The sequence below is a fragment of the Cryptomeria japonica genome, chromosome 8, assembly GCF_030272615.1.
Source record: "Cryptomeria japonica chromosome 8, Sugi_1.0, whole genome shotgun sequence".
Taxonomy (NCBI): domain Eukaryota; kingdom Viridiplantae; phylum Streptophyta; class Pinopsida; order Cupressales; family Cupressaceae; genus Cryptomeria; species Cryptomeria japonica.
In genome coordinates, this window is record NC_081412.1 from 727223722 (window position 1) to 727251698 (window position 27977).

The 27977-nt window shown below is 35.7% G+C and overlaps 4 protein-coding genes across 4 annotated transcripts; all 4 read right to left on the reverse strand.

Moving 5' to 3' along the window:
* Positions 1-1688: 1688 nt before the first annotated feature.
* Positions 1689-2024, reverse strand: LOC131046782 (ethylene-response factor C3-like). Its single transcript, XM_057980572.2, has one exon. It carries the CDS (start codon positions 2022-2024, stop codon positions 1689-1691), a length of 336 nt encoding a protein of 111 aa, XP_057836555.2.
* A 5134-nt stretch (positions 2025-7158) lies between these two features.
* Positions 7159-7551, reverse strand: LOC131046781 (ethylene-responsive transcription factor 1B-like). Its single transcript, XM_057980571.2, has one exon. The coding sequence runs from the start codon at positions 7549-7551 to the stop codon at positions 7159-7161; it is 393 nt and encodes a 130-aa protein (XP_057836554.2).
* A 16563-nt stretch (positions 7552-24114) lies between these two features.
* Positions 24115-24483, reverse strand: LOC131046769 (ethylene-response factor C3-like). The gene has a single exon (XM_057980559.2). It carries the CDS (start codon positions 24481-24483, stop codon positions 24115-24117), a length of 369 nt encoding a protein of 122 aa, XP_057836542.2.
* A 2179-nt stretch (positions 24484-26662) lies between these two features.
* Positions 26663-27229, reverse strand: LOC131046822 (ethylene-responsive transcription factor ERF095-like). The gene has a single exon (XM_057980608.2). The coding sequence runs from the start codon at positions 27227-27229 to the stop codon at positions 26663-26665; it is 567 nt and encodes a 188-aa protein (XP_057836591.2).
* Between the last annotated feature and the right edge of the window lie 748 nt (positions 27230-27977).

Here is a 27977-nt window from a genome sequence, read left to right on the forward strand (position 1 = left end):
TAGATAAGATGTTTTGGCAGTCAGTCAATATGACAATGTTCACAATATATTTCTTTGCGGGCCATTCATGTTGTGTTTATGATAAGGTTAAATGGTTCCCACATTAGAGATTCTTTCAAACTTGTCTTTTTCTTAAAATGTGTTCGTAGATGGCTTTTTCATAAAGATAAAAGGTAGTCAACCAGCAGTAACCAGAGGTGGTAAGATGAAAGAGAAATGTTACGAAGGGAAGAAAATAGATGAAACAGAACTGGGAGGGAGGCCATGCACCATTTTGCAAATTAATAGATAGGAAGTACTTACTAAATTCATGTTTCAAATATAAATTGTCAATTTTGATAAACAAATATTGATATTTTAGGCATAGTTTGATCTGGTTTCCACTATCACACTTAAAAGCATAATACCAGTACCTTCTAGATTTGTTTGAGATCAGTCTTTGATTAACCGTTTTGTACTGCAAAGTTTTTAGATTCGTTTTATTATTACAATCTTGTAATTTTTTTTTAATATTTAACTAATTTTTCTAGTAGATTCATTTTATTTCAAAATAAAAAATGAATAAATTATAGTATTTAATATTTATAGTTTATAATTTTGATTTTTTAAAAAAAAGTTTCTGGTTATGTTTGTGCTAATATTTGTATAACATTTTAGATATCTATCATTAGAATGAAATGAGTCAAAGAAGAGAATAATTCGCTATGAATTATTTAGAATTGATGTTTTCAAGTGAATTAGTCATATCAATGATCAAAAAAGGTGAACTAGTCATATCAATGGTCAAAAAAGTTGAAGGTCTTAAAACTCACAGTTCAAAGATTTTTGAACGACAATGAGACTAGATTGATGTAGAGAAACAAAGACATGAATAAGTAATTTCATTAAAGTAAATAAAATTTCTCCATCAGCTATGAATTATTTAGAATTGATGTTTTGAAGTGAACTAGTTATATTAATGGTCAAAGAAATTGAAGGCCTTATGAATATGATTGTGTAAACATTTTTCCGTTAGTATTTTGGATCATATTCCATACTCTATCATCAGAATGAAGTGGGTCAAAGAAGAAAGATGACAATGTGACTAGATTGATGCAGAAAAACAAATAGTTGAATAACTAATTTCATTAAACTAAATCAAATTTCTCACAGAAATTGTTTGACAGCTTCTAGATATAATTGTGTAAACATTTTTCCATCATTCTGAATTATATTCCATGACCCAACATTAAAATGAAATGAGCCAAAAGAATAATTGAAACTAGATTGATGCAGAGAAACAAAGAGTTGATTAATTAATTTCAATAACCCAAGTCAAATTTCTTATAGAAAGTGTTTAATAGCCTTCTAGATATGATTGTGTAAACATTTTTCCACCATTTTGAAACATATTTTAATTTAAACTTATGTTTTCCAATTAAATTGAAAGTTAAAAAACTGCTCAGATTTGAAAGACTTTCAGATGACAGTAAAAATAAATTGATGCAGAGAAACAAAGAGTTGAATAATTCATTTCACTAACTAAACCAAATCTCTCAAAGAATGCCCAATGACATTTTAGATCAGAATAATATTGTACATACAGTATATATGTTCTGGCAGGTGATTACAAAATACTTTGGTCTTATGTGTAAAGAACTGGAAAGTTCGGTTCAGAATCAACAGTGATTATAAAACAAGCTGTGGGACTAAGAAATCAGCCGCTCCTCTAAAGAAGCAGAGAACCAGGAAGCAGTTATTCTTTCACTAGTGAGAAGAATCTCTTCTAAATAATCTACACCCATATCCTCCAATTCTATCACAAATCTCTCACTGTCTGCACATGTACTTTCTTCTTTATCTTCTTCTGTAATCTGACATCCTCCATCAAGAGGTTCTTTCTCTTCACTGGATTCATCTGGCATCATGAAACATGAGGTGAATATGGGAAAGTTGAGGATTGCTCTTGGGCCTCTAATGTTGAGGGCAGCCCTGTCATAAGCCATAGCTGCATCCTCTGCACTGTCAAATGTTCCAAGCCACATCCTCCTTCCTCTTCTTGAATCTCTGATTTCAGCTGCATATTTTGTAGAATTTTGAACCTGACCTATCCTCTCTGAATCAACTGATTAGCAAACAATAACAACAAAAAGAAGAAAACACCAATATCTTTATTGAAGCTTAATTAAAAAATTACATAGAGGCTGTATATATAAAGAATTTGCAGTCTAGAAGAATAAATAATAACTGCAGTTCTAAATATATTCCTAGCTTTGCATGGAAAGCTACTAAGGCTCTCAAACTAAAAAAAGCAAACTACTCCCTAAATTAAGAATACAATAAGTGCATGCACAACATGCTTTATTTACTAAAAACAAACTCATGCAAAAAGCAAAACTAAAAATAGTCCTAAGGATTCATGCATGCTGGAGTACATGCTTTATTTGCATGAATAAACAAAAAATAACTATTAACTAAAAATAGCTTATGCATGGTGATGAATGGATAGCTTCATGTCCAAACTGGAGTTGCATGGAGCTGCATGCTAGAGCAGCATCACTTATCAACATACTCCCCCTTGATGCTGAGAGGGCTGACAATCTTATCTCGTAGTGCTATAAACTGAGCTTTCGCAACCGCTTTGGTGAATATATCTGCGAGCTGATCCTGGGTGTTGATGTGCTTCAATTCGACATCCTTCTTTTGCACAAAATCTCGTATGAAGTGATATTTCAAATCAAAATGCTTAGTTCTGTTGTGATGAACCGGATTCTTAGCTAACTTGATGGCACTCACATTGTCACAATAAATTACTGTAGGCTGAATTTGTTTTTCTCCAATTTCTTCCAAAACTTTTCTGAGCCAAAGAGCTTGTGTACCTGCTGAGGTAATTGCAACATACTCCGCTTCTATAGATGAGAGGGCAACAATAATTTGCTTTTTTGAGCTCCAAGTAATTAAACCAGAACCAAAAGAAAAACAATTTCCAGATGTAGATTTACGGTCATCCATACTACCTCCCCAATCTGAATCACTAAAACCTACAAGATTGAACTTTTCAGAAGAGTAGTAATGAATACTAAAACTTAAATTCCCTTTCACATACCTCAAAATCCTCTTGGCTGCCTTCATATGTATTTCAAATGGATTTGTCATATACCTTGAAACAAGTGAAACTGAATAGGCAATATCAGGCCTCGTGTGGATTAGAAACATCAAGCTCCCCACAATACTTCTGTAAGTTGTCTCATCAACTAAATCAGCACCATCATCTCTACATAACAAATCTCCATGAGCACTTGGAGTGGAGGCAGGGTTAAAATCAGTCATATTAAATTTCTTCTGCATATCCTGTGCATACTTTGTTTGACAAATGAAAATATCATCCTTACTTTGATAAACCTCCATTCCTAGAAAATATTTCATTAGACCAAGATTTTTCATCTCAAATTCTTTCATCATAGCAGCTTTGAATTCATATTTCATCTTAGAACTACTACCCATATACAAAAGATCATCAACATACAAACTTATGATGAGAATATTAGTACCTTCTTGTTTGTAGTAAAGGGTAGGATCACTCTTACTTCTCTGGAAGCCATTCTCCTGAAAATATCCATCAATCCTGGCATACCACGCTCTTGGTGCTTGCTTGAGGCCATACAAAGCCTTCTTCAACTTGTAGACATAATTATCTTTTCCTTCCACTTCAAAACCTTGTGGCTGCTCCACATACACTTCCTCTTCTAAGTACCCATTCAAGAAGGCACTTTTCACGTCCATATGATCTATGCTCCACTTCTTCTGAGCTGCTAATGAAATCAACATTCTTATGGTCTCTTGTCTTGCTACTGGTGCAAATGTCTCTTCATAATCAATTCCATACTTTTGTGTGAAACCTTTAGCAACTAATCTTGCCTTGTGTCTTTCAACACTCCCATCACTGTTAAACTTGGTCTTGTAGACCCATTTGGTGCCAATCCTTTTTTTGTCATGTGGAAGTTCTGTTAACTCCCAAGTGTCATTCCTGTGAATGGAATCCATCTCTTTTTCCATGGCTTTCACCCAAACCTCATTAGTACATGCATCTTCAAAACATGATGGTTCAAAATCAGCCTTGGCTAATAAAGCAAAATTCACTGTTTCACCTACTGGGTTTTCTTCATGTACTTGATTTCCACTCCTCTGGTAGATATCACTCAATCTCCTTACTTTCCTTATAGAACTTGGAGAAGAAGCTGGACTTGAACTTGGTACTAAAGAACTTGATGAAGGGTTGCTTGGTGGAGTTAAACCACTGGATATAGAAACATTAGTTGGCTGCTCATGATCAATATCAGCAATTATATCATCATTCAAAATAGATTTTGGCTTCTCAACATGGCCTTTTTTATGACCATAAACTCCCCCTTCATCAAAAATCACATCTCTTGAGACAATAAGCTTGTTAGTGAGGGGATTATACAATCTATAAGCCTTGTTTTTCTCACTATACCCAATAAAAATACATGACTCACTCTTTGCATCTAACTTCTGTCTATTCTGATTCGGTACATGCACATAAGCCAAACAACCAAAAACTTTGAAATGATTAACATTAGGCCTTTTACCATACCAAGCTTCATAAGAAGTCATCTTTTCTAGTGTACTGGTGGGGCTATGGTTGAGGATGTACACTGCTGTAGCAACTCCATCTCCCCAATAAGAATTGCTCAATCCCTTGGTTTGTAACATGCACCTTGTCATTTCAACCACAGTACGATTCTTCCTTTCAGCTACTCCATTCTGTTGAGGTGTGTATGCAGTAGTAAGTTGCCTCTTGATGCCATTAAAATCACAATAATTTTGGAAAGCCTTTGAGCAAAATTCTCCTCCACGACCAGTCCTTAAACATTTGATCTTACACCCTTTCTCATTTTCTACAAGGGCTTTAAACTTCTTGAATGTATCCAAGGCTTCATCTTTGGCCTTCAAAAAATATACCCAACAATTTCGTGAGTAATCATCAATAAAAGTGATGAAATATGATGACTTACCCAAACTCTTAGTCTGCATAGGACCACATATATCTGAATGAACAAGCTAAAGTGGGTGATGAGCCCTCCATGCATTGCCCTTTGGAAACTTTTCTCTTGCATGCTTTCCTTTAGCACAACCTTCACAAACCTCCTTGTGTTCCTCAACCTTGGGCAAACTAGAAACTAATGCATGTGAGGTTAGAAACTTCAAACTATGAAAATTTAAATGCCCATACCTGAGATGCCATAACCAACTTGAATCCTCATAAGCCATATTTGCCAAATTGTTGTTATGTTCACCAAACCTCAAGGGGAACATCCTATTTCTTGTCATAGGAACAACAGTGATCACCCTATTATCCTTATTCTTATCATAGATAGTACAAGTCTTATTCTCAAAGACTACTTTATAATTTTTCTCACATAGCTGCCCAACACTTAACAAATTGTGTTTCAATTGTGGAGTATAATAAATATCATGAATACTCTTTATACCTTCTTTTGTTTGGACCTCCATAGCTCCTTTGGCAGCAACCTCCAATGATTTATCATCACCAAGCTGGATCTTGGATTTGAAACTTCCATCCTTTGTTGAGAACAACTTCTCATTCCCTGTCATATGGTTAGAGCATCCAGAATCTAGGTACCAAACATCTTTACTAGTATTTTCACCCTTGGCATGAGATAAAAATAAGTGATCAGGAGGATTGTCACTACTTTCTTGAGCATAGTTAGCACTTTTACCTTCTTTCAATCTACATTCTCTTTCAAAGTGCCCATACCTATTACAGTGGTAACATTGAACATTTCTCTTATCAAATCTGCCTCTACCTCTTCCTCTGAAACCACCTCTTCCTCTTGAGCCACCTCTTCCTCTGCCTCTTGAAGAATTTTGGCTTTGCCCTTTACCTTGGCCTTGATTGATTTTGGCACTACTGCTGCTTGCATCTTCATTTTTTGTGATTAGCAATTTAGAGGAAAATGCTTTCTCTACACCTTCAAAAGAATCTTTCAATCTTTCTTCATGAGACATCAGGGATCCAACCAGTTGATCAAACTATAGTTTTGTCAAATCCTTGCTTTCTTCTATGATTATTGCTACATGATTCCATCTGGGTGTCAAAGATCTCAACACCTTTTTAATCAAAACTTCATTGCTTACAATTTCTCCAAGTGTAGCTATTTTATTGACCACATCTTTGACTCTGACACAATAATCACTTATACTTTCAGCTTCTTGCATCTTCAAATTCTCGAACTCTCGCTTCAATGTTTGAAGTTTGACCACTTTAACTTGATCACTACCCTGGTAAGCTTCTTGTAGAGTCTTCCAGGCATCTTTGGCAGTTGTTGCTCCTGATATTCTTGGAAATAAACTCTTATCAAGAGCTATCTGAATGTGAAACAAAGCTTGAGCATTCTTTTTCCTTGCTTCCTTTCTTGTTGTTCTTTCATTGGCTGTAAGGGCATTCCAATCAGTTGGCTCTTCATAACCTGATTCAATAATCTCCCACAAATCTTTTCCAATCAAAAAGGTCAGCATCTTAATGCACCAATAATCATAATCATTCCCATCAAATTCTGGAACGGGCATATGGTTAGAATTCGACATGATTAACTTTGGCGAAATTCCAACAATAACACTTTAACCCAAAACAATTTTACCTGCTCTGATACCACTTGTAGAATTTTGAACCTGACCTATCCTCTTTGAATCAACTGATTAGCAAACAATAACAACAAAAAGAAGAAAACACCAATATCTTTATTGTTTGAAGCTTAATTAAAAAATTACATAGAGGCTGTATATATAAAGAATTTGCAGTCTAGAAGAATAAATAATAACTGCAGTTCTAAATATATTCCTAGCTTTGCATGGAAAGCTACTAAGGCTCTCAAACTAAAAAAAGCAAACTACTCCTTAAATTAAGAATACAATAAGTGCATGCACAACATGCTTTATTTACTAAAAACAAACTCATGCAAAAAGCAAAACTAAAAACTAAAAATAGTCCTAAGGATTCATGCATGCTGGAGTACATGCTTTATTTGCATGAATAAACAAAAAAAAACTATTAACTAAAAATAGCTTATGTATGGTGATGAATGGATAGCTTCATGTCCAAACTGGAGTTGCATGGAGCTGCATGCTAGAGCAGCATCACTTATCAACATATTTCCCCCATGGCCTTCTCCTTACTCCTCTATAATGTTTTTTCCCATCCACCCTTGATTTCTTCTCACTCACACTACCAATCTCAGCTTTACCATTCATGGGCTCATGACACCCTTCAATGGCTGCATTCTTCATAACTCCATGCAAAACCAAGTTCTCCCCTGAGCTATTCTCATTGCACAGACTCACTTCTTGAGCAGAATTCATGGTTTCTGAATATGCAGCAGCCATGAATGATTCTGGTTCATCTTCATAAGAACCATAACCTAGAGAAGATGAAGATGTTATATCATTTTTACCACTTTTCTTCACTTGCATAGATTCATTGTACTGTGCTTCTCTCTTCAGACTACTTCTCTCTTCCTTAGAGGAATCCATTCCTTCCCACTTCTTTTTCTTGTGCCCTATGAATTGGGAATGTTCGTTTGAACTAGGAAGAAATAGAATATTGGGTATTTATAAGGATGCGAGTGAAATAAGATATTATTTTTCATTGTTGACTGCTCTTATGCATAGGAGACTGGTGTCAACGTTTATACTTGCACGCATGGTCTTTGTGGACCTCACCCATAAACTAATTCTTGCGAGTGCTTGACTGACTGATAAAGAAGACTTGATCTTTTTATGTCTTTTCACATTGTGAGAGGACAAGATATCTGTATGTTTAACGCTGGTCCATTTCGGCGCCTCAGACTTTTTAACTCCTTTTGATCTTTTACACGTGGGGGGGCAAACAATTTGCAATCTTCGATGTTTACTACGTTCAAGGCACCAGTGGCAATTGAGGGAGACCGCATTCTCTTTGTAAAAAGGACTTGAAATATGATCTAAGCTTTTGAATTATATATTTTGATAATACATCACATTTAGATATGCTTTCAATAATCGCCGATGCAAATTTTTTACGTTGATTTTTATTAAAAACTTATTGTCTCATTACTAATCTTTCAAAACAAAATTCTTTTTATATATTTAATTTTCATAGGTTGTAAAAAATTAAATTATTGAAAAAAATATAACAATCATCTCTTTGTCAAATATATCTTAAGATTTTAATATATTTTCATGATTTAATTGAATCTAAATCATTTAAAATGATTAATATATATGCATATAAAATTCATACTTAATAATATTTTTTTTTTTAAGTTAGGGTTTTTGATAAGGGGAAAACAAGTTTTGAAGGGCTCCTGAAACCCTTTACATCATATATTCAAAAGATAGACATTAGAGAACACCAGAAAAGCAAAAGACAACAATCGTAGAAAAGACAGTTGGCGGCCGAAAAATAAAAAGCCAGCAGCATAAAGACACAACACAAAGAAACTAAACACTAGACAACAATAAAAGCAGAGAAGAACAACCAAGCTTAGGTGAAGTTCTTTAGCAACTCGACAACTTCTAACTCTAGTTGCTCCATGGTCTCAGTAGTCCGCTTGATATCTTCAATGTCCCTGATTTGGTTTTGCTTCTTTTTGGTACTTGTGCGTATTCTTTTTCCAAGACTCGCCTCCTTATCTTCAGGGGTACCATCCTTCTCCTCAATAGTGTCCCCGAGGGCCTTTTCCCCCTGGACATGTTTGAGTTTGCTGATAAGGACCTTGATACTATTAGAGGCGGCTTTTAAAATCTTGTAACTCTACTTCCCAATCTTTTTGAGAGTCTTCTCAATCCTTTCCAACCTCTTTTTAGTAGCCCCAGCTCTATCTTCCAGGGTTTGAAAGCTATTGCGTTGGGCATTTATGATTTTCTTCTCATTATTGATAGATTTAGTTAGCTCACTTAAGCAGTCAAGTAGAGAGATGAATTTACCGGTGCCAATAGCTTCCAGAGCTTCAAGTTTGCTAGCTTCCTGGACCTGTTTGACTTTTATGATTTTTATTTCCTTCTGAACCCAAAGGAAAACCTTCTTGAAGCATTCCATACTATTTTTGATAAAGAGGTCGAAGTCCAGAGGGGAACCATCCTGAGCCTCGTCTCCCAAAGGGTCCAAGTTCACATCCAGACCCACCTCCTTCCACTCTGCTGTCTTAATCTCCTTCATGGGAGTGTTCTCCCCAGCCAAGTCCTTACTGTGATCGTTGGAGCTAGTAGGAAGGGGCAAACGGTTCTTAGCTCCCAACTCCTCACATCTCAGCATCTTTCCCTTTTTCTTTTGGCTAGAGATAATTTGAATCTCTTCAATATTTGTCTCCGTGTCATCTTCACTCTCCTCTTCTTCCTCATACCAACTATCATCATCCTCCCCCTTCTATTTACGACTAATCGACCCTTTGCCTTGTTCCTCCTGCCTGATTTTCCTTTTATGCTTGCTCGACCTGATGATATGGAGGTCTACCTTGACATCTGTCTTTGTGTTGTAACCATCATCATCTTCAGCATCCAAATCACCCAAATTCTCTTCTGACTCGGAAACCTCAGATATAGCTTGTTGAAGAGTAGTATTCTTGATATGGTTGTAAAGAACCACCATAAGACCCTCATGTACAGTTGGATTGGTCTTGGGATTAGAGATAGCATCCATAATCCTGAAATTTAGGACACATAACAAGTAGTAGGAGAGGGAAATTTTTTCCTTGTACCGAAAATGATTAAGAATAACAAAGTGGTAGCTATAAACTCTGGTATATCTACCATCTAAAGTTATGAATTCCATGATAGAAAACAAAATCTTTCACCAGATCAACTTGATTACCTTAGGGGAGTACTAAGTGTGGCTTCCCTTCACCAGTTTCACTTTCTGCACCTCGTCCTTGGGGAATTTCTTCACAACAGCATCCAACAGCTTCCAGTCCCTGTAGAATTTGATACCATCCATTGGAAGACCAGTAGCCTCAGCGATCATGGTTTCATTAACCTTAACCTTCCTACTGCCAATGGTCAGGGTTCCCTTATTCCACCCCTTTTTGAAAATCCTAGTGATTTCAGGCCTTCTTTCTTGCATTCTTTCCATGTAATTCGACATTTTTGCTTCTTGCAGCACAACCCAAACCTGAGGACCATCCTGCCGCTTATCAATTTTTGTAACCTCTGTGTGCTTATGATTTACCCCCATCTTCTTATCGATATTAGAAAAATGTAAATTCCAACAAATACCGATCTTCTCTACAGACTTTCTTTTAAGCAAGGAAGAAGCCTCTAGAAGCAAATAGGAATTTCTTAACCTTCTGCTCCAAATGGAAAGAAGCACCCACAAAGTGTACAAGATGTTATGGCAATTAATAATGTACCTCCCTCTTAGTTGATTACGATACCATTTCATGATGCCACGACCACCCCTACCATTTTGATAAATGATATCAAATCCTGCCTTGTTTTCCATGATATGTTTCATAATTTAAAATGTCACGTGCCACTTGAGGCAGCTCCTTCTCTCCATACCAAATCTTTATCTGCCCACTCCGTACTGCCTCATTGGCAGGCCAATCAAAACTCTTGTTGGACTCCCTATAATAATGAAAAATGTGATACTGGTCGAATCCCTCAAGCAACTCCCTCCTCATGTCGATAATATATTTAATCATCCATGACGGTTGTTTCTTACCAAGGAGGCAATTGATTATATTTTTAGAATTCCCCTTGAGCCATAAATATTTGGCTCTGAGTTGATGCGCTAATTTAATAGCTTGGGGGGCAGCCACGACTTCAGCTAGATGATTTGTTTGGTTCCCCAAGGGGAAGGCCATCGCCCCCATGCAAAAACCAAAACTATTCCGGATAATTCTACCATAGTTAGTTGACCCTAGGTTCCCTTTAGCAGTCCCATTGAAGTTAGCCTTAATCCAATCATTGGGAGGAGAAGACCAGCAACACATCCTTCTTTTAAGTTGATTGGTGTTATTGTCCATGTAGGCTGAGATATTCCAGCTCCTTAAAACATCATACTATTTCTTACTATTGCAATAATGAGATCCAATAGCCATCACATTCTCAAGAAGATTGTGTTTTATCTTAGCCCACACCACTTCAGAGGAGTTAATGGCATTCCTGAAAATTCTGTTATTCCTTTCTTTCCAAATGCCCCATAGAATATGTGGAAAGGAAAACTCCCACAAATTCCTTATAGTCGTAATTTTTGTTCTGCAAGACCAGCTCCTGAAACAATCTTGAATCTCCTCAAACACCCAATTTAAACCCCAAAGCTAGAAAAGCATTGACTAGATAGGTTAGACAAAAGGATAGTGAATAAAGATATGGTTCACGGATTCCTCATCATTGGGGCATAAGTAGCATCTATTGGGGATGCAAAATCCCCTCTTTATCGGGTTATCTGTGGTTATTTAAGTTAGGGTTATGTTCATGCAATTTAATAATATAAAAATTTGATGATAAAATAATACTATTCATTTAATAATTAAGATAATATAATAATAAAAATAATAATCAATTTTTTATATTATGTTATATTATCGTATTATTATTATTACATATTTTCAAATTATTAGTAAACAAAATTATAATTACTATTATTATATCTCATTGTGAATTATTAATTTTTTTTATAAAATTATTACTATTAGTATTTTCTAAATTCTTGAACAATCATCCAAAACAGTTGTAAAAGTGGTAAATAATTGTTAATTGTTTAAAAAAACTCATCAAATGGATTTCATTCTATGTTAACATACTACTTATCAATTATTTGTTAACCATTCTTTGTGTAACTATAAATGCTCATCGTTGGGTAAAGACCAACACATTGCCTACAAGGTTATTTTTTTGCGCGCACACTGGAGTGTTTGAAATGACCCGCGCCTAGTTCTCCCGATGCTCGTTTGTCCTGCATGCCCCATGCTAGTGATCGCCCCACTGATCGGTCAAGGATGCTGGTCCCTCTTGGGCATTAGTGGCTGCTGGGGACCCTGCCATGACGTTGAATGTTGTTCTACTAGGGTTCCTTCTTCACTCTCCAGAATGGTCTCTTGTTCAAGGGTAACCAGTTGTGTGTACCTAGAGGATCTATGAGGGAGAACCTCATCCAAGAGAAGCATAATGGCAGTTTGAGTGGACACTTTGGGATTAATAAAACCTTGGACTTAGTACAGAGGTACTACTATTGGCCAAAGTTGTCGAGAGATGTGAAAAGGTATGTAGAGCAGTGTGGTGTATGCCAAAGAGCCAAAGGTGGATCAAGCAATGCCAGTTTATATCAACCATTATTGGTCCCTAACAGACCTTGGGAATGCATAAGCATGGACTTTGTAGTAGGACTTCCCAAGACAAAAACAGGTATGGACAACATCTATGTGGTAGTAGATCAATTTTCCAAGATGAGCCATTTTATCCCATGTAAGACTACACATGATGCAAGCTATGTTGCACATCTCTTCTTCAAAGAGATTGTTAGGATTCATGGACTCCCTTTAAGCATTGTTTCAGATAGGGACAACAAGTTCATGCGTCATTTTTGGTAGACAATATGGAGGAGACTAGGAACTAACTTGTCATTTATCTCAACTTACCATCCACAAACAGATGGTCAAACCGAAGTCATCAATAGAGTGTTAGGCAATTTGTTGAGGTGTCTAACTAAGGAGTATGGTCAGACATGGGACCTTATCATTCCTCAAGAAAAGTATGCATATAATGATAGTGTGAATAGGACCACTGGTAAAAGTCCTTTTGAGGTTGTATATGGCAGACATCCAAGGGGAGTATGCGAGTTAAGAGACCTTGGTACTTTGGAGATGAAGAGTGGGCAAGTAGAGGAATTCACTTAAACCATCAAGGAAGTTCAAGAGCAAGTTAAGAAGGCCATCCTTGAAGCCACTCGAAAACTAAAAGATAAAGTGGATGAGAAAAGGAGAGAAGTTCAGTTCAAGGTGGGTGACTATGTGATGGTCCATTTGAGCAAAGCTAGGATGCAAAGTGGTAAGCCTACCAAACTGCAGATGAAGAGGGTAGGACCTTGTCAAATTCTGGCAAAATATGGTGAGAATGCCTACAAGGTTGACTTACCTTCAGACTTAGCCATTTCACCAATCTTCAATGTTGCTGATCTGGTAATGTACAAGGGAGAGATAGCAAAGCAGACTGAGAACCAGGCCAAGGTGTTACAAGATTTGGATGTAAACACCTTACCTCAAGTGAAGAAGCCTAAAGTAGAGGAGATCTTGGAATCAAGGGTGAAGAATTTTACTAGACACCAGGTCTAAATGGAGCACTTAGTGAAATGGGCAGATCAACTAGTATCTAAAGCTACATGGGTGGAAGAGAGCAGGTTCAAGACACTTGGAATAGACCTGACTCTCATCTCTTCTTCTATTTCTTAGTTGTGTGCAGAGGGGGAGTATGGTGCAGGAGCACCCCTCTGGACTCTTTCTCTTTCTTTGTCTTGTTGGTGTTATGCTTCTTTAGAAGCCATTGTACATAAAATAATGAGCCATGTGCTCACAGGTCCTAGGTAGGGTCCTAGAGGAGATCTTAGGGGTCATAAGTCAAGATGGTGATTTTCTTGAAAATGGAGGGTATGCATGTCCTGGGGGAGTTTAGGGGTCCTTCATATCATGGTGGTGTTCTTAGGTTGGCCCATTGTGGGTCTAGGAGTCATGAAGAGCAACATTAGGAAAGTTGCTCAAAAGTTGCATGACAACTTTTAAAAGTTGTCAAGCAACTTTTCCACCATGATGTCAAAATACTTAGGTTGGCATGGACAACCCTAAATGTGGCACAATGATCGAGGTATAGGTAGTATAAGATGTTAGAAACCCTAAGTTAAAAGGTTGGTTGTCAGAGATTGTATGACTCAAGCAAACTGAATTGACTGTGAGTGTGTTTGAGTTACTAGTTTGTTTGAATGAAGTTACCAAGCAAACAAATGGATTGATTTGTAAGAAAACCTCTATGAAATGTCTTATTTGGTGTATATATCTTCATTGTGAGTGATTAGATTAGCTTTTTGTTTACCAGTTGAGTGTGTTTGTAAATAGTTTGTAAATTGCAGTCTTACTGTCCAGTTTTGGACCGGTTTGAGTAAATGAAGTCCTAACTCCATTCCCCATTGTGGAACCACCATGAAACCATGGGGAATAGATGTGAAGACCCTGTACTATAGTCCCAATAAATTAGGGCCCTTGAAAATGCGAGGCCAAGCAAAGACCCATTCCTAGGCGAGATTGGACAGTGCCCGGTTAGGAATGGTTGCTGGTGCAGAGGTCTTGGAGAGCAAGGTTGATTAGTGGAGAGTGCATCCTTTGGATGAAGTGCGGAGGAGTGTGTGAAGCATCATTGGTGTGAAGGAGGAGCCTCCACAAATCCAAAAAAGGTGGCTAGAATACTAAACCTTCACTGTGACCCAGGCAGACTGTAAAAACCCTCACAAAAACCCTTGAAAACCTTAAAATCCACCTAGGATAGTGTACAGACACTTGGAGGCCTAAAACCTAGAAAATGCTTGAGTCCTCGCCAAATGAATGGCAGTCCTTTTTGGGAGATTGTGTTTTTTGTGCATCGTTTGTGAGAGGGAGCCCTAGAAGACCGGTTAGGAGGCCTAATTGGTCCTAATCCTTGTAGCCCTTTTTGAAGGCAAAAACCCAAATTTGTGATATCGGTAAGGGGTTAGAATCTTGAAACCTCTTGGGGGCTCATGAATGGGTGGAAAAACCTTGAAATAGACCTGAAACAACCTTGGTAAGACCATGGAAGGTGTGGAACAAGATTAGCCCTTATTAGCCATAGTAAGGGGTTTGAGTCTCATGAGTAGGTGAGACCTTAGGAGCAGCATTTCAACTCATTGGTGGGTGGATTGGGCATGGTCAGGGGATTCCTCAAGCAAAGGGAAGACCTAGAGACCCTAGGGTGTTTTGAGGACACCAGGTGATCCAAGGAAAGGATCCAAGAGCATAGACTAGGCTAGTCTATCCCTAACCCCATTTCATTAGTTTTCCCTCTTTGTGTATGAGTTTTATTTCCCTTTGTCCCACATCCAACATCTCTATGATAATAAGTTATAGAGTTATGGGTTCCCAAAAGGGTATTGAGACTATGTTGACAAACCTATTCCATGGGAACTTGGGTGAATCAACTATTCCTACACAAGACATACCTAACATTGTGGAGAACCATTCCCTTTATCATTCTCATGACAAATATGAATCTTTAACTTAAGTAAGTATTGACCAATTGGGGAAGCCTTACCATGAATTAGATAGTCTTTAACAATGGATGCATTAAGAACACTTGAATAGTGAGGTAGTCCCCTTGATTGAGGGTTTGTAGAGAATGATTTAAAGTGATGCACAAGGTGTGAATGTGTTACATATTATTGCTCATATTTTGGACACTAATTATATTCCAATGAAACGTTCTATTAAAGCCCTTTGTTTTTCAAATCATACAAATCATGATGAGCAATCTATTCCTACATCTTCACCTAACATACTTGCATACATATCTTCTATCATAGCTACCTCTACACAAAACATTAATTTTAGACATGTTATTCATGGGGGAAATCCTATGAATCAATACTTCTACATACCTCCTTCTGTTAGCCTTCCATTTGTTTCCCAACCATCTCATACCCAAATATCATAATGTTCCCACCTTGCTATTCTCAAGCTCCACCCACTTATCATAATGCTACTCCTCCATCACAATCCAAAATTTCCAATTCAAACTCATCCATCAATGCCTCTTCTACATATCTAGGTTTATCCACATTAGTATTCAAAACAAAAATAGAACTCCAAGAACCAGGTGAATACCTTTCAGATGGTTTTTTATGTCTTGTAAACCTTCAAAAAAAATTAGTTGGAGGTTCTTCCTCCTAATCTGAAGATTCAAAGCTAGATGAGCTCTCCTCAACTTGCTGCCTATCTAGGGGCATTGATTCAACTCTTTTGAGCATAAAAGGAAATTGAATCACATCTTCATGTTTAGTCTGTTCCGACTGCAATGTAATAGGAGTCTTAGTTTCCCTAAAAATAACACTTCTACTATGTATTACCTTGTATGAAATAGGGTCCCAAAGATTGTATCCTTTCACACCATAACTATATCCAATGAAGATACATTTCATAGCCTTGTTCTCCAACTTTGTTCACTTCTCTTTTATTACATGTGCATATGCCTCACAACCAAAAAATTTAAGATGTCTCAATGAAGGCTTATGACTCAACCATGTTTCCTATAGCATTGTAAATTGTATCCCTAAATTCTTTCCTCACGTAGGCCTCACTTTTGTGCTCTAGCCTTTCATGCCCTAACTATGCTTTGATTTTTCTTTCATATTAAGTTAATGAAACTTGGACTAAGGATGGAGGATCCTTTTATGATTTTTGTCTCGTATATGGCTGATAGAGTATCCCAAGCCTCCTTTAATGTTGTCACACCCCATACATGTGGTTGAACTTCATTGGAGATACTAATTGTGATCAATATCAAGAATTTGGTATCAATCTTGTCAATCTTCTTTCCCTCATCCATGCTAATTGGACTTTGTATTGCACCAATAATGATTCTCCATAGCTCTTTAATGTGGAGGACATGCACATCTTCATTTTCCATGTGGAATAGTTAGGCCCTTTGGAGAGTTGAACATCTGAGAGAAGCAACTTGGGTGTAAAAATGATGCCACTAGAAATAAAAAACAAAAAAAATGTATTCCTCAAAAAGAAATTTATTATTTATTTGGACATACATATGTTGAGTTGGTGGTTAGCACCTCCTTGGGGCCTTGTGAAATGTCTTAACTACTTCTTGTGGGTCTGGTTAAATCTGGCATTTGTATCGAGTGTTGATAGTTCAAGTTTCTCATAACATGGCTTAACCACTTCTCATGGGTCGGATTAAATTTGAAATTTGTATCGAATATTGAGAGTTCAATATTTTGACACAACAACAAATGATTTCAACAGCATACCCTTTCAAGGACAAAGAGAAGCTTAGAGATGAGCTCTACAATGAGACGAAGGCACTTGTGTAGGCTTTCTACCTTACATTCATTATCTCCATCATATCCTTCCTCAAGCTTGGCACAAATCTTCTTTGCTTGACATTATACATCAAACAAGTAGTACTCCATTAATCCTTTCCTAACCAATTGTAGATTGTTAGTGTTTTGGATGACATCTAGAAAAGCAAAGTAGAAGCCTGTGTTTTCTAAGACTTGTTCTCGGCCTCTTGGTTGCTTGTAGTGCTACTGGTATCGTTCGACATAACTCACATCTAATATTGTCCCCTCTTTTTCCTTCCACTGCAAATGACAATAAATGAAACCAAAAAAATTGGTGCCAAGAACAAACAATAAACAACACATAAAGGAAAGAAAACAACTCTGCCCTGTTGGCCTCGGTGGACCTCAGAAAGCTCAAGACAATCTATGTCCGCCTCAATAGGTTTGCAAAGCACTAGTGATGGATGAGACAATTGGGTCTTTATTTATGAATTGACATGTTTAGTTTTATATAGAGAATTAGAACCTTAATTTTGCTAGTTTAAGTGCTCAAATCAAAATACTAATTTGACGTGTTGAACAATCTACTTAACAATGTGAATTCCAGAACCATAAATGAAATGTTGGAATGTGAAGTCAATTAGGACTCGTCTTCCGTATGTGTTATACAAATTGTCATCAATTAGGACTCTGGTCCCGTATGTGTCATACATGTAATTGTGTGAGTCGAACTTACTATATTTAGTAAGTTATCTCCAACTAGGACTCTACAACTGGGTTGTATTGACTTAGTAAATTATTAAGTGATTCATAGTATAATCATGTTGGACTCTATATGTGTCGACCTTGTAAATGATTGAGTGCCACATATAGGCTTATTCAATAATATGACTATAGTGGTGGCATTCAAAGAGTTAGAGGTGGCAAATTTGAGAACTTAATTATTGCCTTAAGTTTCTCAAATTTGTATATATATAGAGTAGCCAACTTCCTCCTTTAATAGCCAAAGGCCTAAAAGGCTTTGAGATTGTTGTAACTCTGTAATTCTCGAGAATCAATACGAAAGATAAAATTTGCTTGTGGTTTTTTACTAGTTTATTTTTACAAGGTTTTTCCACGTAAATCTGTGTATTATGTACTATTGTTCTTCTTTGCAAATTTTCTGCACTTCTTATTTTTCTCACAATTGGTATCAGAGCTTAGGTTATTTGTGTAGAAGTTTTTTGTTTTTACAAAAGAGAAATGGCTGGAAATAGTGTTACCAGATTTGAGGTACATAAGTTTGATGGTTTGGATTTTGCTCTATGGAAGCTTAAGATTCAAGCTTTGTTGGTAAAGGATGGATGTGACAGAGTTCTTAAAGGAGTATCATCAAAACCTACAAATATGAGTAGCGGAGATTGGAATACCACAGATAGCATGATAAGGGCAAAAATCTAGTTATCTCTAGCAGATTCAGTTTTGTTCAATGTTGCAGAGGAGAAATCTTCTCATGACTTGTGGAATAAGCTTGTAAAGCTGTATGAGACAAAGTCATTAACAAACAAAATTCTTCTAAGGAGACAGTTGTATAATTTGAGGATGCGTGATAATTCATCTATCATAGATCATTTGAATGATTTCAACACACTGACAAGAAAATTGGCTTCAATGGGTGTGAAAATCAATGAAGAAGATAAGAAAACAATATTACTTGTCTCCTTGCCAAATAGTTGGGATCAGTTGGTAATGGCTCTCAGTAATTCTCCACCGAGTGGGAAGCTAGTCTTTGAGGATGTGGTGGCTTCTTTAATCTCTGAAGATTCAAGGTGAAAGACATCTCAAGGATCTTCTTCTAATGAAGCCCTTGTTGCAAGAGGCAGAACTCACGAAAGGGCCAATACTGAGTGTGGACAAACCCGATCCAAATCAAAGGGGTGAAAAAGGGTGAAATGCTAGAACCGTGGTAAGAATGGACATGTCAAGAAGGATTGCAGGCTGCCAAAAGCAACCAAGGAGAATCCTAGTACACCCGCATCTGAGGAAAACATTGTTGAAGTCAGACACCATTGAAAGATGGAGAGGTATTAACTGCTAATTTGAGAAGTTCTTTACTTCATGTTTGGATTCTTGATTGTGGTGCTTCCTTTCATATGACACCACATAGAGACTGGTTTACTTCTTATTGGTCTTGTGATGGTGGTATGGTCTTCATGGGAAATGAGAACCCATGTGAAGCTGTTGGTGAAGGAGAGGTAAGAATCAAGATGTTTGATGGATTAGTTAGAAGTATTCAACATGTTAGGCATGTACCTAGTTTAAAGAGAAAAAAACTTTCACTTGGAGTGTTTGATGAACAAGGTTATAGATTTAGTGGTGAAAATAGTTGTCTCAAGGTAACAAAGGGAGATTTGGTTGTACTAAAGGGAGAGAAGTTTGGCAATCTCTATAGGTTAGTTGGACAAACTAACATTGGAGAGGCCGCTGTGGTATCTGATGTAGAGATGGACTCATTATCAACTTGGCATCAAAGACTAGGTCATATGAGTGAATGAGGTCTCATGGTACTGCTAGATAGAAATCTTCTCCTAGGTGCAAAATCTAAATATTTAAGTTTTTGTGAACATTATTTGTTTGGAAAACAAAATAGACTTAGTTTTTCCTAGAAGTACTACCAAAAGCAAAGATGTATTAAATCTAATTCATTCAGATACTTGGGAAGCTCCTGTAACATCTATTGGAGGTTCATCATATTTTGTTTCATTTATAGATGATTATTCCTGTAAGGTGTGGAATTATCTTCTCAAGAAGAAATATGAAGTGTTTTCTTATTTTAAAAGGTTTAGAGCTTTGGTAGAGAATCAGAAAGGTAAGACAATAAAATGTTTTAGAACTGATAATGGAGGTGAGTTTTGTTCACGAGAATTTAATCAATTTTGGAGTGAGCATGGAATTGCAAGGCAGTTGATAGTTGCTAGGACACCACAATAAAATGGTGTTGTTGAACGCATGAACCATACAATCATGGAGCAAGCCAGATGCATGTTGAGTACTGCTGGTTTGGAGCAGAAATTTAGGGGCGAGGCTTTAAATAAAACTTGTTTCCTGATCAATAGATCTCCCACTACTATTCTTGATAATAGAATTCCAGAAGAAATATGGAAAGGTAAACCAATTGATTACTCATTCCTTTGTATTTTTGGTTGCAATGCTTATGTACACATTCCTAAAGAGAATAGAAATAAGCTAGACAAAAAAACAAAATGTATTTTTATTGTCTATGTAGAAGGTACAAAGGGGTATAGATTGTGGGATATTGTTGCCCACAAGATTATTATTAGTTGAGATGTGTATTTTAATAAAAATTCAATGCAAAGAGGTAAATAACAACAAGGTATGTAAGTTATTCCAGTAGAGGTTAAAATATGTGATGTTCATCTAGATGTGCTTGATGAAGAACAACCAGATGCAAAGCAACTAGATGAAGATCAACCAAAAGAACAACAACCAGTTGAGCCACGGGGTGGATTATCATTTGTTTTAAGAAGATCCAGTAGAGTAATCAAACCACCCATAAGGTATTCTCCTACTTGTAATTCTTCTTATGCATAACTTACTGATGTTGGTGAGCCTAGTTCATATCAGGAGGCTTGTGAAGTTGAATGTACAAGCAAATGGACATTTTCTATAGAAGAGGAGATGAAAGCTCTGCATAAGAACAAAACATGGGAGTTTGTGCCATTGCCTAAGGGGAGAAAAGCTATTGGGAACAAGTGGGTCTTCAAGTTTAAGAGAGATTTAAATGATAATTTGGAGAGATATAAATATTGGTTGGTGGCCAAGGGGTATGCACAGAAATCTAGTATTGATTTTGATGAATTTTTTTCACCTATTGTATGGTAAGTACTGTTAGAGTTGGTTTAGCTCTTGTTGCTAATCTTGATTTGGAGTTAGAACAGTTAGATGTAAAAACAACCTTCCTGCATGGTTATCTCTCTGAGGAGATTTATATGCAACAACCAGAAGGTTTTGAGGAAAGAGGCAATGAGAATCTTGTTTGTAGGTTGAGAAAATCGCTGTATAGTTTGAAACAGGCGCCAAGGTGTTGGTACAAGTGGTTTGATTCCTTCATGTTGAGTTTGGGTTTTAGTAGATGTGAGGCTGATAATTGTGCCTATTTTCAAAGGTATGATGATAGTATTTTTATTATTCTACTACTATATGTTGATGATATGTTGGTAGCAGGTCCCAACATGTATAAAATCAACCATTTGAAAACTCAGCTTGCTAGGGAGTTTGAGATGAAGGACTTAGGCAGTGCAAATTAGATTCTTGGAATGAGGATACATAGAGAGAAACAACAAGAAATTATGGTTTTCATAGAAAATTTATGTGGAGAAGGTTCTGCACTGCTTCAATATGCAGAAAGCACAACCAGTTAGTACTCTATTTCCTGTTCATATTAAATTGTCTTCTGAACAGTGCCCTAGCATAGAAGCATAGAAGAAACAAATGTCTCATGTACCGTACTCATCAACAGTAGGAAGTCTTATGTTCACCATGGTGTGCACCAAACCAGACATTGCACAAGCAGTGGGAGTTGTCAGTAGGTACATGGTCATTTGGTGCAGAACTTCTCTTAGTCTACAGATTATGTGATGATAGACAACATTGGCAATGGTCTTTCTGTAGAGGAATTATTCAAGAGTTTAAAATTTGACTTCAACTGGGAGAATGTTGGAATGTGAAGTCAATTAAGACTTGTCTTCCATATGTGTCATACAAATTGTCATCAATTAGGACTCTGGTCCGTATGTGTCATACATGTAATTGTGTGAGTCGTACTTACTATATTTAGTAAGTTGTCTCCAACTAGGACTCTACAACTCGGTTGTATTGACTTAATAAATTATTAAGTGATTCATAGTATAATCGTGTTGGACTCTATATGTGTCAACCTTGTAGATGATTGAGTGCCACATATAGGCTTATTCAATAATATGACTATAGTTGTGGCATTCTAAGAGTTAGAGGTGGCAAATTTGAAAACTTAATTATTGCATTAAGTTTCTCAAATTTGTGTATATATAGAGTAGCTCTTCTTCCTTTAAGAGCCAAAGATCTAAAAGGCTTTCAGATTGTTGTGACTTTGTAATTCCTGCGAATCAATACGAAAGACAAATTTGCCCGTGGTTTTTTACTTGTATATTTTTAACAGATTTTTTCACGTAAATCTATGTGTTATGTGCTATTGTTCTTCTTTGCAAACTTTCTGCACTTATTATTTTTCTCACATGAAATACAATCAAAATTCAAATGTAATAAAAGAACTATTGAAATACAATTAAGAATGAGAAATGTTTTCGAACTCCACCTTTCAGACTGAAGTTATTATCCATCCTTCGCTAATATTCTCTTGTTGGCACTTCAAATCCACACAATATGCTACATAGGTTTTTTTGGCACCTAATATGACAATGTCAATAAATTTCTCCTCAGGGCATTCATGTTAGGTTTATGATAATGGCATACGGCTACCACTTTAGCGATTCTTTCAAACTCGTCTTTTTAAAAATGTATTTATAAACTGCAGTTTCATAAAATTAAAAGGCGATCATCCATTAGTAAACAAATGCGACAAGATGGATTGCATTTACCATATTCGTTTCTGCAATGCTGTTAAAATCCAAAAAAATTGACGAAAAATCTTAGTCAGAGATCATTCCAATTTTCATAATTAAAAGTCTTAAAAAACAGCTCACATTTGAAATATTTTGGATGACAGTAAACTAGATTTAAGCAGCACATAAATTTCTTGAATGTTTTTGATATGATTGTGTAAACATTTTTTCATCAACATTTGAGAAAAAATTCCATGATCTATCATCAAAATGAAATGAGTCAAAAGAAATAAAATTACTAAAAATTATTTAGAATTGATATTTTCAAGTGAAATATATCAGTGTTCAAAGACAAGGCTTCAAAAAACAATTCATGTTTGGAAGACTTTCAGATGAGAATGAAACTAAATTAACACACATAAACAAAGAGTTGAGTAGCTAATTATATTAAACTAAACAGAACTTTTCATAGAAATTTGTTGAAAGCTTCTGGATATGGTTGTGTAAACATTTTTCTATCAACATTTCAGATCATATTCCATGATCCATCATTAGAATAAAATGAGCCAAAAAAAGAATAATTTATTACAAATTATTTAAATTTGATATTTACAAATAAATTATATCAGTGCTCAAAGGAATTGAAGGCCTAAAAAATAGCTCACATTTGGAAGACTTTTGAATGAATGACAGTGAAACTAGAATGACACACAGAAACACAGAGTTGAATAGCTAATTCAATTGAATTAAACCAAATCTCTCACAGAAAATATTTGAAAGCTTCTAGATATAATTGCAGAAACATTTTTCCATCAATATTTCAGATCATATTCCATGATCTATAATCAAAATGACATGAACCAAAGAAGATAATAATTTACATCAAATTATTGAAATTGACACTTTCAAATGAACCATATCAGTGATCAAAGGAATTGAAAGGCTAAAACAATAGCTTACATTTGGAAGACTTCTGAATGATAGTGAAATTAGATTGATGCAGATAAACAACGAGTTGAATAACTAATTGCATTATTCAGTAAGATAAAACTCTGTGAAGTTATTAAACAAAATGACATTTCAGATCATACAACACATTCCTTTATCAAAATTAAATCATAATATTAGAAAGACACTAGACTTCACCAAACAAGCAGACCAACGATAAAAAGCCAACTATACTAAAGCAAATGTCTCACAGAAAGCCCAATGACAATTTAGATTAGGAAAATATTGTGTATTATATAGTTTTGAAGTTTTGTATAAAATTGGAAAGTTTGGTCCAGAATCAACAACGAATGTAAAACTCACTGTGGGACTAAGAAATTAGCGTGTCCTGTAGAGAGAAGAGCACCACGAAGCAGTTATTATTTCACTAGTGAGAAGAAGCTCTTCCAAATAATCCACACCCATATCCTCCAACTCCATCACAGATCTCTCACTGCCTCACATGTTCTTCCCTTCTTCTTCTTCTTCTTCTTCTTTTGCAATATGATCTCCACTTCCAAGACTCTCCTCCTCCTTGAATGCTTGTGAACTCATGAAATGAGAGTTTATTATAGGAAAGTTGAGGATAGCTCTTGGGCCTCTAATGCTTAGGGCAGAACTGCCGTAAGCCATGGCCGCTTCCTCTGCACTATTGAATGTCCCAAGCCATATTCTAATCCCCTTTCTGTTTGAGTCTCTAATCCCAGTAGCATATTTCCCCCATGGCCTTTTCCTCACCCCTCTGTAATGCTTTTCTCCACCCACTTCTGATTTCTTCTTCCTTTCATGCCCAATCTCATCTCTATCTCCATGAGAATTTGATGGCATATCATTTACTCTAACTTTCTTGATAAGAATGGGTTCACTAGAATGGGTTCACTGTGCTCTCCTCCTCTCTTTTCTACCTTGAAGGTGTTCATTGCTTTTCCTTTGATGAGCATTTGAGCTTTAGAATGTTCACTTTTATACACAAACCAGTGAATTAAAAAACGTTTGACTTGTGTGTTGAGAAGAACCATAAATAAGATACAATCAAAACAAAAAACTATTGAAATACAATTAAGAATGAGAAAAGTTTATGAACTTCACCTTGCAGGCTGAAGTTATTATCCATCCCTCACTAATATCCTCTTGATGGCATTCTAAATCAACATTCTGCTACACAAGATGTTTTGATAGTCACTCAATATGACAATGTTCTCAAAAGATTTGTTTCCAGGGCATTTATGTTATGTTTATGATAATGTCAAATGGTTCCCACTTGATAGATTCTTTCAAACCCGTTTCTTTAAAAATGTAGTCATAGATAGCAGTTTCATGAAATCAAAAGGTAGTCCACCATCAGTAACCAGAGTTGGCAAGATGGATTGCATTTACCTTTTCCTGGAGCTTCTTAGATGATTATGTCTTATTGATAGAAATGATAAATAGGAAAGTAAATAGATGAAACATAACTGGAAGGGAGGTCATTCACCATGTTGCAAGTCAATGCTTCCTATATATTAGATAAAAAGTCCTATTACATTCATGTTGAATCTAACTTGTCAATTTTAATGAACAAGTATCGATATTTTAGTTATAATTAGTTTGATCTTATGTACACTATTAAGCTCAAAAAAATAATACCACAATCTTGTAGATTTGTTTCAGATCAGTCTTTCACTGAATGTTTTGTAATGCATCCGTTTTATTTAATTCTATCTTACAGTTTTCTTTATAAATTAAATAATTATAATTATTGATAAAATTTAATTTTTTTATTTTTAATATTAAATTTCTTGGAAGCTTCTAAATATGATTGTTTAAAACATTTTTCATTAACATTTCATATAATATTTCTATGATCTATTATCAAAATTAAGTGAATCAAAGAAGAGAATAATTTACTACAAATTATTTAGAATTTGATATTTTCTAAAAGTGAAACTAAGCTGACACACAGAAACGAAGAGTTGAATAGCTAATTCTATTAAACTAAACCAAACTTCTCATAGAAATTTCTTGAAATCTTCTGGATATGATTGTGTAAATTTTTTTCCATCAACATTTCAAATCATATTCCATGATCCATAATGAGAATGGAGCAAGCCAAAAAAGAGAATAGTTTACTACAAATTATTTAGAATTGATGTTTCTAAGTGAATTATATCTGTGGTCAAAGGAATTAAAGGCCTTAAAAAACTGAGCTTATGTTTGGAGGACTTTCAAATGACAATGAAACTAGATTGATGCACAGAAACAAAGAGTTCAATAGCTAATTCTAATAAACTAAATCAAATTTCTCACACAATTATCTTGAAAGCTTCTGGATATGATTGTGCAAATATTTTCCCATCAATATTTCAGATCATATTCCATGATCTATCATCAAAATAACATGAGCCAAAGAAGATAATAATTTACATCAAATAATTTAAAATTGATGTTTTCAACTGAACTATATCACTGATCAAAGGAATTGAAGGGCTAAAACAACAACTCACATTTGGGAGACTTTTGAATGAAAGTGAAACTAGATTGACGCAGATAAACAAAGAGTTGAATAACTAATTTCACTATTTAGAATAATGATGTTTCTATAGTTCATAATGATTTTAAATAGTTTTTAAGATAAAACTGTATTAAGTTATTTACAAAAATTGACATTTCAGAGTTGAATAACTAATTTCACTATTTAGAATAATGATGTTTCTATAGTTCATAATGATTTTAAATAGTTTTTAAGATAAAACTGTATTAAGTTATTTACAAAAATTGACATTTCAGATCATACTGCACAATCCATCGTGAAAATTAGATAATAAAGAGACAAGACAGTTTAAACAAGTGTAAATAACAAACAAGCAGATCAACTATGAACCTGGAAAAAGCCAGTTAAACTAAACTAAATGTCTCACAGAATGCCCAATGATTAGGAAAATATTGGGTATAATATAGTTTTGAAGTTTTATATAAAATTAGCAAGTTTGGTTCAGAATCAACAGTGATTATAAAACACACCGTGGGACTAAGAAATTTGCCTGTCCTGTAATGAAGCAGAGCACCACGAAGCAGTTATTATTTCACTAGTGAGAAGAAGGTCTTCCAAATAGTCCACACCCATATCTTCCAACTCTATCACAGATCTTTGACTGCCCTCACCTGTTGTTTCTTCTTCTTTTTCTTCTTTTATAATATGATCTCCACTGTGAAGACTCTCTTTCTCCTCCTTGAATGCTTGTGGACTCATCAAATGAGAGTTTATTATAGGAAAGTTGATGATAGCTCTTGGGCCTCTAATGCTGATGGCAGCTCTGTCATAAGCCATGGCTGCTTCCTCTGCATTATTGAATGTCCCAAGCCATATTCTAATCCCTTTTCTGTTTGAGTCTCTAATCTCAGCAGCATATTTCCCCCATGGCCTTTTTCTCACACCTCTGTAATGCTTTTCTCCCCCAACTTGCTTCCTTTCATTCCCGATCTCATCTCTATCTCCACGAGAACTTAGTGGTATTTCATTTACTCTAACTTTCTTGATAAGAATGGGTCCATTGTATTCTCCTCCTCTCTTGATCTGTACCTTGGAGGTGGTCATTGCTTTTCCTTTGATTGGCAGATGAGGATTCCCAATTGAATTGGTTGAGCATTAGAATTTTTCCTTTTATACACAAACCAGTGATTTAAAAAACGTTTGACTCGTGTGTTGAGGAGAGGCCTTGTCAACTTTCGCCGGCCGAAAGACCCGATTGCAAAATTTTCTTTGTTAAATTAGGGATTGGTCTAGAGTTGGACAAATTAAAAAAATGACAAAAATGTCGTGTGCTTTGAATATTCTTTAGGAAATAATGATAAAAAACATATGGAAGACAGTATAATGTCGTCACATCTCCCATGTTGGTCCACTTTGGCACCTTAGGGTTTTGGAGGTTAGTTCAGATTTCAAAGTTTATTGCACATGGGTGGCCCAACGGTCGTTTTCGTTTTGACGATTTTTAGAAGTACTCGTGAAGTAAGTAATATTACGTGAGGTCATTGCCAATAGTTGATTTGACTCTTACAATCTTTAGATTTGATGAGGTGGCATGGGGCATTCTAGATTTGATGAGGTGGCATGGGGCATTCTACATTTGAGAAAATTTAAATTTATGTTATATTTTGGATTTCAATTAAAGATTAAAGATTTTGTGAATATTGTTTGTTTGGAAAACAAAATAGACTTAATTTTTCTAGAAGTACTACCAAAAACAAAGATGTATTAAATTTAATTCATTCATATACTTGGGAGGCTCCTAAACTATTGGAGGTTCATCATATTTTGCTTCATTTATAGATGATCATTCCTG